Here is a 15,063-nt window from a genome sequence, read left to right as displayed (position 1 = left end):
GCATTTAGCCAGTGTGCTGTGTATTTTTGATTAATTAATGAGAATCACTGCATTATTACCAAAGATCACATATTTAATACATTATTTATTATTTCCCTAATTTGAGATTAAACGTGTTCACTTTGTGCTCAAATATGTATTCGTCTTTTAAATTCTATTGCTTCATTTTAAGTAGTTACAGCAAAGTAAGTACACATAAGTTCTGTGTTATTCGATAAAAAATAAAATCATGTTTAAATTTTTGGTTAGACCCTCTTTTCTCTCTCTTTGGTTAACCTCTCAGAGTCAGTGATAATAAGTTCTCTTGTGTCCTTCTCATCATACTGTATATCTGACACTATTTAATTACAACCATTAGCAATTGTATCTAGAAGATAAAGCTTCAGCTTCGCCTCATGAGTTATGATGGACATTATATGTGCAAATGCTCTCCCTGGACTGCATTATTCATGCTATTATTTAATGCAGACAGCATATGAAAAAGTATTATTGCGCTTTGACTCTCACTCTTCCTTCCTCTCTGGTGTTCTTCACACAGAGACTGGGTCCAGGATCTGTCCACTTACGCCACCTCCAACTTCTTGCGGGCAGCAGAGCTGGGATCAGAGATCGGGGAGCCATGGTTGGTTGCAAATGCAGCCATTTACTTGTGGAACTACAGCAGCCACTTACTGGCGGCAGGGGAATACAAACGTCTGCTTGCCCCCTTCCAGAGTCTGGTGGAGATGCTTCGAAAGCTAGAGTGCCCTGGGTATGCTGGGTCTCTAAATTATTATCATTCTGCCAATCACGGCGTTTGGCTGCTCTTTAAAATGTCAAGCCCCTTCTTTCACAGTGAATGCAATTTAGTTTGCAGTTGCTGTTGACTCATTCATCAGTATTCTGAAAACGGAACCAGAATATCACTTGCGTGGCATAAAATCTCATTCACAGACTGATGACTGTTCATATTTTAAATTACTCAGTGGCTTTTGAAAGTGTTTCATCAGCCCAGCAGTCACTTTCTCGGCCCTCAGTGTATTGCCATGTATATAAAGCCAGGTTACATTTATAAATGGTTACTTTATGGTTACAGCTAATAACAGAAATATGTGCACTGTCTGGTACACAGAAAATCATTCCGATCATGGTCAAACTTGACAAAATGCTTGCAAATGTATTCTTTATGGCACGGAAGCAAAAATAGAAAATGCGTGGCAGTTCCAGCTCTATGAATAAAACCAGCTCCATTTAGTGAAATTTAAATGTAAAAACAAAAGTGGCAATGAAAATTAGCATTTTCCAATGTTTCTCTGTTTTAAGGGCTTCTGTAAGGGCGGATGTTTGGCCTTCAAGCTCGACTGCTTTGTGTTTCATTTCTTAGGAATCGTGGCCTGGATATGCTTCTGTGTAATGCTGTTGCGCGGGGGTTGATCGAGCCTGTGTGTGGACCAAATATAGTAGAGCCAATCTTGCCAGCTGATAAGAGCAAGAACAGAACTGAGAAGGCGGTGGAGAAGACTGGTCATGGCGTCTTCTTAAACCCTGCTGCTCTGCAGGATGTCAAAAGGGCATTAGAGGTATGTCGGTGTGTGAAAGTGAGAGCAAGCTCAGCACAAAATGTCTCTACTCATACATTTAATGTGTCTCAGCGTGCTAGAAATACTTGTTTGTTAAATGTATTCACGTCTACTGTAAGTGCAGACATTGTTGCCATATTTGTGTGTACAATTGTCTGCCCAGCACTGCACACAACCCTCTGCATACAAATATCCTTTGTTTGCCACGTGCTGTATAATTAAACTCCACCACTAATTCCCAAAACAAATGAACGGTCATTGAATTTGCACAAGGATTAAAATAAGTCCTCCAAACAGAGGACGGCACTACATATAAGGCAAAAGCAACTTTCTGATAAGATGTGAGTTACAATTATACAATGACTGATTTTGTCCTAAAGGATAAGAAATCATCTTGAAGTCTTGAAGGGATGCGTCATAATATTTCTCACAGGGTTTGGAAAATGACACAACTCAGTAACCAGGTTTTCTTGGGCCCCCCTAATCTTTGTGTGTGTAATCTTTTAATGCAGTTTGGGAAATATTTGCAGGACGTGATCAGAATAATTTCTGTTCACTTTTAAATATGTGTTTACTTGTGTCAACTCTAAAAACTCAAAAATAAATAAATAAATCCTGTATCACTTATGAAATCACAGTTGAAACCATGAATGCTTGCTTTAAACCTTAAACCTTTCAAATGTTCAGTAACAGCTTATTGATCTGATCAGACAAGATGTTGTCCTGAACTCTCAAATGTGTTGCGCTGTTACATTTTAATGTAATTAAATGTTATCTTATCTGACCCTTGTGTGGGGGATAAAGTGGTAGAACATGGATGGATGGATGTCTTTTGTGTATACAGTATCTGTTGTGTCTGCATGTGACAGACTGAGGTTCTCGAGCTACCTGAAGTCAACCTAGTTAGTCTCCCAACCATTTGTATGATAATTAAAAATTATGCATAATTCAATCTGATTCTTGTTTTCTATACTATCTCCCCTAGCTGTGTGACTATGCCCTTCACATATCCAACTGCAACATCCCAGGAGAGAGAGTTCCTATTGCGGCAAAGAAGCAGGTGGTGGCCACTTGGGTGCAGATCAAGATGCTTTTGCAGCAGCAGATTGGCTCAAAGATTGACATTAAAGATGAGGTACCTGTGAATCAACTTTGGCTGATTTTAAGCTTTCAGTTAGGATTTTGTTAACAAAATCAAAAAAGTGGCTGAAAACCTTTCAGAAGAACTAGTCCCTGTTTGTAAAACAGCAGGATTAAATAAATAAAATACAGAATACAACTAGTGCATACAAATAAAAATATTCCACACACAACACACAACATGTGCTTGTTTAAAATAAACAAACACACAAACTACAATACAGAAATAATCAAATACTTAATTTGCTGCTATATAACAAAGATGGCAGAAGTGCATTAATACAGTACTGGAAGCATTTACGTACTTAAAATAGGATTTAAATAACGACAGAAACACAACAAAATGCTCTGGCGTAACAAATTCTGCAAGGGTGATAAAGAAGTATTTTGAACTTACTGTCATCATTTCATATGCAGTTAATTTCTCTTTTAAAAGTTTAAGGGCCTGACATTCCCTTATGTCCACTGTAAATGTCTGTGTGGAAGTATTTTTATTACACTACAAAAAAGGGGGCTAAATCCTTGCTGAAAAAAACTATATAGCTCAGTGTCACAACAGAATCATGTAACATTCATAATATATCCTGTATTATAGTCACAGTTCTTGTATAATGCGCTTATGATGGTGTAGGCCTATGGTGTCTGACATCTTACTAATCGTTTTTGATGTTGTAGGTGTTACTTCTGCCATATTCACATTCCAGCATTGTATCCACTGGCCTGTGTCACATCCCCTTATTGTGCTGCTTTGCACTGAGAGAAAGCACTTATGCAATTTGTCAGTTAAATGTACCATTTGATTAGTTGCCATAATCCAGTGGCCATTTGTCAAGCAAGAATTTCCTGCCCTACATTAGTTCCTTCAGCTTGATGAGCTTTGAGTCAAAATGTAATGAGGTTTAGTTGTTTGCTATGCAGATTAAGAAATGCAGTGAGTTAATATAAATGGGGCTTATCTCTATTTGCAATCAATAAATCATCAACTCATTTTCTACACAATGGCAAGTCATACATTATCAACGAGGCCAGCCCTACAATATTTGGGACACATATCACACTGCAGGTCCATGAATAATTTATATGCGAGTAGCAATATACATATGCAATCTCTATAATTAAACTTAAGGGACTGTATAAGTATATTTAGCAGGGTATTGTACTGCGCTGAGATGCATCGTTCTCTCCCTAATCTGCAGTGTGCCGATGAGGAAGTGTTGGCGATGACGCGCGTGCTGGTTGGAGTGGAGATGCTCCAGTGCAATAGGAACCCGAGGCATATGGAGTTCTCTGCTCCCAGTCTCTCCACAGTATGTACTCCCTGCTCATGTTTTCCTACAGTGGCTGAGGACCAGATGGTAACTAGATGCCAAGATGACCCATCTGCCTTCAGAGCTTGTCTGTCCCATCGCACGTCCATACCTTTTTATCCATCCATCTCCCCCATCAACTCTCTTTATTTCCCTCTTTTCAACTAATTTTAATTTAGTTCATTTATTTTCAATAGTTATTTGTTAATTTCATTTTTTTTTTATTTGCTTAAAACTCTTCTTTCCTTCGCCTTCTTCTCTGCGTTTGCCACTTTTCATCTCCCATCTGTTTACCTCGCCGTTTCCTCCCCACTTTTTCTACCTCTTGTCGTGTTCTCCCTCCCGTCTCTTCTCCCTTTTCATCACCAACTTCATTTTCCTTCCCTCCACTTTCTTCTCTGTCCTTACCTCAAGTTGGTGACCATGACGTCAGAAAGCAGCTGGACAGATGCCACGGTAGAGTTGCAGGTGTGGTGCCAGCTGGCTGCCTTCTGTCACTCTGCCAAGGAACACAGCTTGGTGTTGCGCTGCACTGATAGCGCTCTGCAGCTGGAAGAAGCAGCAGCAAAGAACATCACCACTATGCCTTTTCTATTGTAAGTGTGTTTGGATAATTACACTTCAATTCAAACAATCAGAGTTTTAACAATACCCCGGTGGACAAAAAATGGTGTTTCAAAAATGGGCAAGGCATGAGCGTATTTGATATGTGAAAAGGATTGTAAAGAGGTGGTTGAGATTTCTGCTTTTAAAGCTCTCTGAGGAACTGGATGACTTCATGTGCTTATTCAAGGCTGTTGCAGTTGAGATAAAGAAGCTGTTTTTCATGAACTCTCACTTTCAAGTCACAAAGGTTGAATTATGTTGCAAGGTTTCATGTTTTTCTACAGTTTGTTAGATTGATTATTGATTTGGAAGGTCAATTATAGTTAATGTATTTTCTCAAACCTCTAGGAATGACCTGACCGTGGTGAACGAGATGCTGAGCAGTGCAGCCTGTTTGAGGGGTTTGAGCTTGGTCCATAAATCTAATGGTGATCTACAGACGTACAGAGAGGCTATGAATATGCATCTATCCAGTGTCAGGTGTGTGTCACACTTATTAACTAATCCCTTGAACCATAATTAACAGTGTTCAGTAAAAACATCCTTAGCAAACCAAAATTCACTTCTTACTTTATATCTGCTTGCATCCCTCTTGTGCCCACAGCTATGCAGAAAAGGCTGAGAATCCAGTGTTGTGTGTCACAGCTGCCAAACATTACTGGAACACCTGTCTACCCTTGACACAGAATCCTGAGGAAAGATGGAAACTACAAGATCCTCTGGAGAAGATCCTGAATGCTCTTGTTCAGACTGCAGTCAAACACGCACATGTATAAAGCCTTCTTTATCCACATTTATACTGATACCATCATCCATATAAAGTCGAGTCATTTTCGCAAAGTTAATAAACATGCGCTGTTTTCAATTATTGATGACAAAATTGATGAAATTTCTTCTTGAGGGCGCTTCTGGAGAGGGAAAACATAACTTCAGCACTGCCTTTGGATAGCCACAGGGATAAACAGTTGTTCAGCTGCAAAATAAGTCGGAATAAATAATTAAGGCAGCTCATGTGAGAATTCAGTTCACCAGTGGTTTTCCCTTTAACTTGCCACGGCTCCTTGGCGATGCTGTGACCCCACAGTGTTCAGGGAGAGAAGCTCAATCTATCACATATGACAGTGTTTTGTCTTAACACATCTATTTGATTCCAAGGTGTATAGATCAGAAAATAACTCACCCGTAATTCAAGGCCATGTTGCATACTCGGGAATGCATTGGGATTTATGGTCAAGGGAGCAGGGTCATACAGGACAAGGTCAGAGAGCAATATGTCAATAGATCAGTAGGCTTTAGGATGGCCAACTATCCACCAGCAACACTCTTCTATCCCTCATAGAGCGACTTATGTATTGATCGTTTCTCTCCTCTGTTTCAGAAACAGGCCAAGGCAAAAGGCTCTCTCACCTTGAGAGGACTGTCGCTTCAGAGTTCTAAACAGGAAGCAACAGGTGAGCTAAAAAAAGGACGTCATTTTTTTCCCCCCTCCTACTATGACTCTAAATGGGTTTTCTCTTAACCTCATAAACATATTACTCTTTACAGGGTAGATTTTGAGTCCCAGGGTATTTATATTTTGATGAAATCAATGTTTATGTTTGCATAAATTGACTTATTTACAGTTGGCAATGTGTATGTTGTGTCTCGTCTGTAGATGAAGAGGACCTAACCCTGAGAGCAGCCATGTACAGTTTGTTGCTTCATATTCATACTGACAAAGCTGACTGGAAAAGTGCTCTGCAGCTGCTGGTGAAAGCTAATAGAGACATGCCTGAGCCCAAACATAGACTGTAAGCAACATGGAATGATGTGAATAGGACTGGAAAGCTAATATGACAGAAAGACAAAAAAATATATGTTTTACTGTTCTTTGTGTGTGTTACTAGACCTCTGCTCAAACACTTCATAATGCTGAAAGCAAGACGGGGAGAAAGCATACTGATGGACATGCAAAAGCTTCAAGATGAAGGAGAGCAGCACTGTTCACTTACGTGGCATCAGGTGGCACTGTGTGCTGGCAATATTACCCAGCAGCTTACCTGCTACCAGAAATCCATCACATCTCTGTTGGTAATACCTCACTTCCTGTTATGTCGTTATCAAACGCTGGAAAGTCAGCGGACAAATGCAGATTGATCATGCTGAATTTCGCCTTTAGGAGAGAATTCTATTCATTAAATTCACCATGTGGTGCTTTTGAAAGATCATGAGGCTCAAGCGCCATCTCGTGGAGCCAGTGTGTCATTACATCCACATTGTGTGCATAGAGGGAGAAGAGCGCACACATCAATCTTTGTAACACTCCTCAAACTGGACGCATTTCATGTGTTAATTTGGCTTGATTTAGAGTTTGGATTTAGAACTATTGACACACGTGACATCACAAGCTCAAGGATACAGAAAATGTCCTTCCTGCAAGTATTAAACAAACTTGACACTTTGATTCGGTTTTATGTTTGTGATCCAGAGCACAGAGTCTGAGTGGCAAAAGGTCGACCTTGTCCTTGAGTTTGGAGAGTGGCTGTTCTGTCACAACTTTCCCAAAGACAGTGCCCAACACCAGGTTCAATGGGCCATAGACTGTCTGCTACAGCTGGAACCTGAACAGGCAGAAGGAGCTGGTAAGACTCACTGACTCCTCTTGTCCATGATAGCAGATTTCCTTCAAATAATGCATGTCAGCATGTCCTTTGCCATAAGAAGTTATCTTCTTTTATGTGGTTGCACATCTGCCTTACATTAGAAGATAATTGATGTTCAGTTTTGTGTTTGTCAAAACAGAATAGCATCCTGTCTGTCTGACCCACATCGGGTCATGCCGTACCTTATTTAATAGTTTCATCAGCAATGGAATGGAATTCACTGCTGTTTCTTTCATTTCCAAGCAAACATTGTTCAAATGTAAAAAAAAAATAAAAAGGAGTTGACCAGACAAAGGCACAAATTTCTCAAATTCCATGAGCGCACCGACTGAGAATCCGATCTTCTTAGTTTTTAGTCTTGTGCAATGAGCCCATTAATATTTCCGGAGTGACAAAAGTGGAGATTAATTGCAGATATTAATTATTGTTTATGATGCTATGTGATTATACTAAGATATTATTGTCTATTTCTGTCGCCTTTCTAGAGGATCAGTCCAGAAAAAGTACAGTGGAAAATGAGTCACTGATAGGAGTCCAAGACATGTTATTCAGGGAAAATCTGTCCAGTCTGAAGGAAGTGCGACGCCTGGACTGCTTAGTACGAGCGCACACTCTGCTCGCCGTCATGGCCGACAGGGCTTCACCCGAGCACCAGCTCAACCTGCTCCGAGCCTACGCTTTTGTACTTCAGATATGGCAGGTACTCGACACTCAGTTCGGGCCACGTGGATGTGGTCGTTCTTCAAATGCAAATGACAGTATCTTTGAGTATGTAACATCTATTTGAGTAGTGAATTTGTGCATTTGTGTATTTAACTACAGGTTTCCATCGCCACAGCGTATGAGATTTCCAGTGAAATGCCAAAGAGTCAGCTTCTCAACCCTCCTCCCTCTGCTGGATCCAAAAAGGGCAAAGACAAGAGCAAGAGCAAGAAAGATGTTAAAGTAGATAGAATAATATTAAGAAGAATGATAATTATTTGGGTCTTGGGCTACTTGAAAAGTCATAATAAGAGGGAAGAGTATGACGAGCATGGGTGTGGCAAAAATGTCTTGAGGGCACCGCAAATGGCGACCTACTGTTTTACCCATTACCCATTGGGTAATGATTACCTATTGTTTTGTGAACTGCCATTTCGAAGTTTACTACTCTGACCAGCACCAGAATACTAAACTGTTGGTATTTCAGGTTGCAGGCACTTTAATGTTGCCTTTACTTTCCCAACCCAGCAACTACATCAGTTATTTATGTATGGCCTGTGGGGCACATCCAAGAAAATTAAGTAGAAAAGTAGTCTTAGCACCCCATGACACTTCTAAAAAGCCTCCCTGTGTGCTGTATGCCAAACACTATAATAATCAACTATTTTGAAGTTCTAGGTTTTTATTTATTATGAGCAGAAAGTGTTAAACTACTACATGCTACCTAATTATGCATTTATAGAGCTCACATGGGGCAGTAACATATTTTTAGCAGGCATATTGAGCTTTAATTAAACATACTTTAAGTACTGACTGTACAACAATAAGAACACAATGTCTCATTGTCTTACTAGACAACACCTGCCGAGGAAAGACCTAAACCTGTTGTCCTGGATCAGACACTTCCTTCCTGCCTAGAGGAATGGGCACGCTACATCTGTCCCGACCAGGCCAGGCAAATATTCAGAGGCAACTCTAACCCCCACTGTATCAGTACACACAGCATTACTAACCAGGTAAACACTACCTCTCCCTCACTTTTCAACATAGCCGTAATTGAAATTGCGTTAATTACAGTGTTGATGACAAACGGTCATTTTAAAAATGGTGTATATTCCGATAAAATAATAAGAGACGATTCATTCTTTTCTTTTCCACGGACATTCGACCGAAGACTCGAAGCATATTTTACCTTAATCTGCTGGAAAAAGAGCTGCACTCCCTCTCACTTGATCACCTGACCCTGCCCATCATGCATCTAGCTGAAACTATTGCCGATGACCTTCTGGAAAGGAGGGGCCTCGCCGATCTCTGCCGACTTAGGTGAACACATTATGTGAACTTTATGAACAACTCCTTCACCTTTAAACATCAAAGGTATTGGGAATTACTACGGCACATGAGAAAAGTGTTGAGTAATGTCTGCAGTGGTTTGAAAAGGGTCCTCTGTCCAATATCTAATAGTGATGAAAGTTTGAAATAAAGCAACATAAAACACTCACTAACAAATCCAAATTTTCAACCAACTGTCAGCAGTTGTGAGTCTAAAAAAAAAGGTCAATGTTAAATGAGATCTAAGCAAAACTGACAATTACCAATTTATGGCTCAATAGTAACTCAAACTGATAAAGTTAAACTTGTGTTGTGGCTTTGTTTACTTATTGTTTTGTTCTTCCAATTAGAATCCTGAGGATCTGTTCTCAGCTAGGTCTGGAGACATATTCACCATATCAGGAGAATCTCCCACATTTGTGCAGAATCCAGGAACAAGAGCAAATGGAGTATGTTCACTCTGTGATAAAGATGTATCGTCTGTTCATTTTTCATTTCTTTCAAATTGATGATTTTATATTCCTTATTTTCAGGTGCCACAGAGTCATTGCTCTTTCAAAGGAGACACACGTCAGTTACAGTCCTCATAATCAGGTCAGTGTGCAGGCCACAAAGTAAATGTGCTGCACATTAACAGTTCATTGAATACATCTTTTTTTTTTTATTATTACTTCTTAAAAGTAATAATAGTACACTGGCTGAGGAATGTACTGCATACGTTAAATACTGCTTTTATGCTTTAACACTGAATGAGGGCAGATTAATGTGTGAGGTTTATGGCAGTCTAATCTCTTGTCTCATAAACCCAGAATTATGTTAGCAATCTCTTTAATGTTCACCCTGTAATGTAATGTAAGATTTGAGCAGAAAATATGAGACTTTTTTTGTATTCAAACCTATTTTTTAAACAATGGTATATGTAGATGTGTACACTTGTTGTATGAGTGAACTAACTGGAGCAGTCATTTATTATTATTATTATTATTGTTATTATTATTATTTGGGGTTTAGTTTTTAAATGAGTGGATGGTTCTATATTGTCATTTTCCAGATAACTGAGCTGGATGTAAAGGTTGTGTCTGAGCAACAGATTATAAATGTAAGTGCCCAGGAAATTTGGCTGGACAAAGCTGAGGTTTGCCTCAGCATGGGGCTCCATCAACAGGCTCGACAGCTCCTGGCAGAGGCTCATTTAGTAGCTAGGGTGAGTCCAGTTCAGCAAAATGTGTCCAATAAATCTCACTCACATGATACTACTACTAATAAATAATACATTGTTCCTTCTTGCTGGTGTAATTTAGCTTTTATGACAGTGTCTGTAAAATGATTTCTGTTTAGGAGCTTGGGGATCAGAAGGCAGTGGCAAGAGGTATTCTCAGTCTGGCAACTCTGGCTTGTGATGAGCAGAACCATGCCCAAGCTCTGATCCTGCTGAACAGAGCCAAAGCGCTTGGTGGGGATGAGGAGTTTTGGTACCAATTCACCCTCACCAAGGTTAGAGCTGTTGTAGGCCAGAGGCACCAAGATGCACAAACTGAGGTATGAAAGCACCACCTTCTAAGAGTCCCTTACACACTGCAGTTCACTTCTTTTTTTGTAGTGGATTCCCCTGCTGCTACTGTGTCCTTTTTCATTTGCAGGCCGATCAGATCATAAAGCAAGGCTGTGAGGCCCTGACGTTGGTCCTGGAGCAGCGTGCAAACAGAGTCCCAGAGCTCACATTCTTGATCACATCATTAGAGATGAGGTGACCCTGAACCATTGTATTCAAAACTGCTGAATGTATAGTCGTCCTTGTTACTATTGTGTTGCGTGTGATTATGTATTCTTATACTTTTTGATGTTAAGAATAATACAAAATGCACACAATCAATGTTCTTCACTCTAAAACATTTACAAACTTAACTGGACGGTAACATTATCTTAAACTGATGAAATGTGTTGTGCTGCAGAGGGGAAATGGAATGCATTCGTGCCATTGGTGGTGGTGAACCTGTAGTGACACTCTGCCATGAGACTGTCCAGAGGCTAATGGCTGCCTGCGAGACACTCAGAGAGTGTGCCAGTCGTTTCACTAAACTCGGCTATAAACAACAGGCGGCAGAGGCACATGCAGAGTATGCACATGGTGTGAGGTTAGTCAATCAGGAATTATTCCTCAAATGAATCTTTATGTACGGTAAATACTGCTTATCTTTTTAGTATACTTCGATTGGCTTTTGACGGATGTCGACAGTAAAGTTCCTGAGATTCTCATTTCCTGTCTCACTCATATACTGGTGTCAATTTTCTGTCTTGGTCCCTGTCAACCTTTGTACATTATTGCTCCACAGAATTTTAGCCAACCATGCATCCAATAAAGAGGAGAAGCAGCGCTTCCTGCTCGATGGTCTCTCCCAAATGCAGCTGGCTGTCACAGTACAGGAGCATGTGGTGCTCAATGCTCAGAGCTTGCTCACGCAGCAGGATGAGGTAAACAACAGGCACATAAAGTGTGTTGTCTCACTCACTCATCTTCTACCACTTTATCCTCCACTTGAGGGTCGCTGGTGCCAATTCCAGGACAGGTCCATCACAGGGCCACATAGAGACAAACAACCATTCACTCTCACACTCACACCTGGGGTCAATTTAGCGTGTTCAATTTGCCTCATCCTCAAATCTGCGTGTTTTTGGACTGTGGGAGGAAACTGGAGAACCCAGAGAAAACCCACACACACACACACACACAACACACAACACAGGGAGAACATGCAAACTCTATGCACTTCAACCAGTCTTAACACCTTAAGAGATTTTGTCTTAATCACCATTATGTTTGAGGTTATTAATACCTGTGGCCATGTTATATTCAGGGATTCTTGACTAGCTAAATATAGTAATAGTGCATTACTGTTTGTATCTTATGCCACAGTATCTCAATGTCCTCAGACACGCACACACACACACAAATAAAACCTTTATGACTGTAACTTGTCAACAGCAGCTGGGTGTCAGAATCTTACTTTATCCAAGTACGACAAGCACTCATACAGATGAGGTTATCTCAGGGATTCAGTGTCAGAGAGACTGGCTGTCTTGGATTTCATTTTGATGGCATCATGACGGGATGATTGAATGAGCGACCTTTACACTTGCTGAAAATCCTTATTTCGGATGAAATGTTCTATGGCAGGCCATAGGAGGCTGGATCATAGCATTGTACTTCCAGCAGAGGGTGCTGCTGCCTCTTGTAACTTAAAGTCTGGCATCCAGCAGTTAATGTAAATGAGATACAGCAGCTGTGATCATTACAGTCACTTATTTATCCATGTTTAGGTATTTTCAAAGTTTTTCATTTTCGTTTACAACACAAGAAAAGGGTTTTCTCAGAAGGTTTTTTGATTGTTGTTCACATCACAACCCTTTCTTACGCCTTAATTCTCCCAATTACCTTTTAATGCTAGTCAGACCTTCGAATAATATAATATATTGTACATATAATGCTTCAGATTTCAAGTGTGCAGCTCATTTAAGAGGGATAACAAGCTAACTGCTGTGGCATTATCTTCATCTTTTTGCGTGTTCATTCATAGTGCCGTGTATATTTCAAGTATTCAATTTTCCTTTGTGATTACACACAACATAGTAAGAATTGCATTGCATGCTGTTTTCTTTTTTATAACGTTGCTTTCCGTCTTTGCTAGACTTGTGGAATGTCGCTGGCAGCTATGCGAAGGCTGCTGCGCCTGCGACTGGACCTGGCAGAATTTTGTCTGGCTGTGCTGGAGGAGCGCTGTGCTGAGGAGAAATGCCAAGCTCTGGCTCGTGAGCGGAAGACCTCTGCTGAGATTGCACTGGAGGAGTTCACACGCCGCACACCTGAGCCAAGCTCAATAGAGCAGGTGACGGAACACACACACAACCTGGGCCAAATGTGAAAATCCAATATCTATTCAAGTGCAATTAAACTTTCCAAGAAGAGTAAATATGTATAAATGTTGCTGCCAACATGCAGAGCAAAAATAATTGGATGGAAACACGGCTTTCCTTCAGTGTATCCATGAACCTGGAGGTAGATTGATATTGAAGAGCTGTTCCTCAAAATATGAAATGAAACATGGAGCATGTGTTGTTCCTGTTGGAAACAATAATGAATATTTTATTTCCCGAATTATAATATGTAGCAAATAGACTACACTAAAACTCCAGTTACTGGACAGACAGGAATAATCTCCACGCTGAATGTGCTTTTTGCTAGTCAACACATGTTTGGAAAACCAGAAGGGTTGTGAGCAACTGCGTCACAGAGACCTCTGAATTGGAAATTGCTCATTCAATATTAATAATTTAGGCTCCGATGGGCTTGTAAGGCTGTGAACATGACAAGTGCAGACTTCTAGGAGCTCTTTTCTTTGTATGTTATAAATTATATAATCATATAGTGTTTGTTTGAATTTAATTTATATTTTTTCCAAACATAGTCGCATTATTGTCTCTCGTTCTCGCTTTCTCTTTCTCTTTTTCTCCCTTTGTCTTCTTCGCTCAGAGCTTAACACAAACAAAGAGTACTTCCTCTGTGTTTTCAAGATATTAAACACAGGCTACGATTTGCTCCCATTCATTCCGCCAATTCATGAACGTCACCATCAATATTTCTAAACACATTCAGAGAGGTCTGTGTCCAAAGACGTGCGATGCTCGTGATCCGCTGCTCGTTTCATCTCAACTGCGCTGTGTTTTCCAGGAATGGCTGAGTGTGGGCATTACTTTGGGGCAGGTGGCTCTTGTCCAGCTGTCTGCTGTAAGCTCTCACTCTTTCGACAACATGGAGGGCAGAGCTCGCTGTCTGAGTCTGATGGGGAAGTACCTGAGACTGCAGGCTGTGCAGGAGGATCCCATTTATGTGTGTGCTCTGTGGGACAAACACAAGCATGTAAGTAGAGTATTGACTGGATGTATAACTGATGAATGAAGGTCTCTCCACGTTAACGACAGACACCAGACTTTACGGAATGTAATCAAAAGAAAAGAAAAAGAGTAATCCCTCCCAAAAAATCTGTTAAAGTCATAGAAATCATTGAAATACTGACACAAAAACAGACATGCACACCAAAGGCTACACAGGGTGAGCGGATTATAGTGATTAGAGAGATGAATTTCTGCTTATATAATTTAAGAGCCTAAGTCTTCATGGTTTGTGATCATGAGGGGATTTCTTTACTAATCATGATCATTATCCTGTGACCTTGAAATAACTTTGTGCATAAGGAGGCCTGGTCTAAACCCATCTTTGTTGAGGATGAGAATTCAGAGAAAGAACAAAAAGGACAATCGAGCGGAAAACAGCAGAGGATGACCCCTGCCAGTGCTGCGCTGAAGGTACATACCTCCTTACAAATGACCCCATCACTCCTTATTTACATTTAATCTGAGGTCTTTATCCTGAGGATCCCTCCACCACTCAAATCCTGCAGAGGTGGATCTGTGTGTGTGTGTGTGTCCTGCACAGAGATATGTTAAGTCGATATTAAATTTGGTGCAAAATAAAATAGTAGCAATCCATTATGTGGCATCAGCTTGGAATATTAAATCAGATTGAATTGGTAAAGATGCACAATTGAGTTGTAATTTATGATTGTGTCTGCACTGAGGTTTAATGTGATAACACAATATCTATATGCCACTCAAACCAGATGAATTCCCTCACAGATCAATTAATTTAATGTACTTTTGTCACTGAGTGAATCATCAACAGATAAATAGATACTTTAAATTGCACACATACCAAATATG

At 40.3% G+C, this 15,063-nt stretch overlaps 1 protein-coding gene across 8 annotated transcripts in view; it reads left to right on the top strand.

Annotated features, from left to right (window-relative positions):
• Positions 1 to 15,063, top strand: part of LOC122781573 (cilia- and flagella-associated protein 46) — a 38,285-nt gene that overhangs the window by 12,816 nt on the left and 10,406 nt on the right. For all 8 annotated transcript variants that reach the window (XM_044045299.1, XM_044045298.1, XM_044045297.1 and 5 more), the window contains 25 exons: positions 539 to 751; positions 1,364 to 1,559; positions 2,545 to 2,694; positions 3,896 to 4,006; positions 4,421 to 4,602; positions 4,961 to 5,092; positions 5,217 to 5,382; positions 5,991 to 6,063; positions 6,267 to 6,402; positions 6,499 to 6,682; positions 7,080 to 7,233; positions 7,740 to 7,954; positions 8,077 to 8,199; positions 8,811 to 8,972; positions 9,131 to 9,279; positions 9,639 to 9,737; positions 9,822 to 9,882; positions 10,340 to 10,492; positions 10,627 to 10,827; positions 10,929 to 11,035; positions 11,241 to 11,423; positions 11,622 to 11,760; positions 12,975 to 13,172; positions 14,015 to 14,203; positions 14,539 to 14,649. In XM_044045299.1, coding sequence (XP_043901234.1) covers positions 539 to 751; positions 1,364 to 1,559; positions 2,545 to 2,694; positions 3,896 to 4,006; positions 4,421 to 4,602; positions 4,961 to 5,092; positions 5,217 to 5,382; positions 5,991 to 6,063; positions 6,267 to 6,402; positions 6,499 to 6,682; positions 7,080 to 7,233; positions 7,740 to 7,954; positions 8,077 to 8,199; positions 8,811 to 8,972; positions 9,131 to 9,279; positions 9,639 to 9,737; positions 9,822 to 9,882; positions 10,340 to 10,492; positions 10,627 to 10,827; positions 10,929 to 11,035; positions 11,241 to 11,423; positions 11,622 to 11,760; positions 12,975 to 13,172; positions 14,015 to 14,203; positions 14,539 to 14,649 — 3,787 coding nt within the window. The remainder of the gene's footprint in view (positions 1 to 538; positions 752 to 1,363; positions 1,560 to 2,544; positions 2,695 to 3,895; positions 4,007 to 4,420; positions 4,603 to 4,960; positions 5,093 to 5,216; positions 5,383 to 5,990; positions 6,064 to 6,266; positions 6,403 to 6,498; positions 6,683 to 7,079; positions 7,234 to 7,739; positions 7,955 to 8,076; positions 8,200 to 8,810; positions 8,973 to 9,130; positions 9,280 to 9,638; positions 9,738 to 9,821; positions 9,883 to 10,339; positions 10,493 to 10,626; positions 10,828 to 10,928; positions 11,036 to 11,240; positions 11,424 to 11,621; positions 11,761 to 12,974; positions 13,173 to 14,014; positions 14,204 to 14,538; positions 14,650 to 15,063) is intronic.

The sequence above is a fragment of the Solea senegalensis genome, linkage group LG15, assembly GCF_019176455.1.
Source record: "Solea senegalensis isolate Sse05_10M linkage group LG15, IFAPA_SoseM_1, whole genome shotgun sequence".
NCBI lineage: Eukaryota > Metazoa > Chordata > Actinopteri > Pleuronectiformes > Soleidae > Solea > Solea senegalensis.
This window is presented reverse-complemented; position numbering and strand designations above follow the sequence as displayed.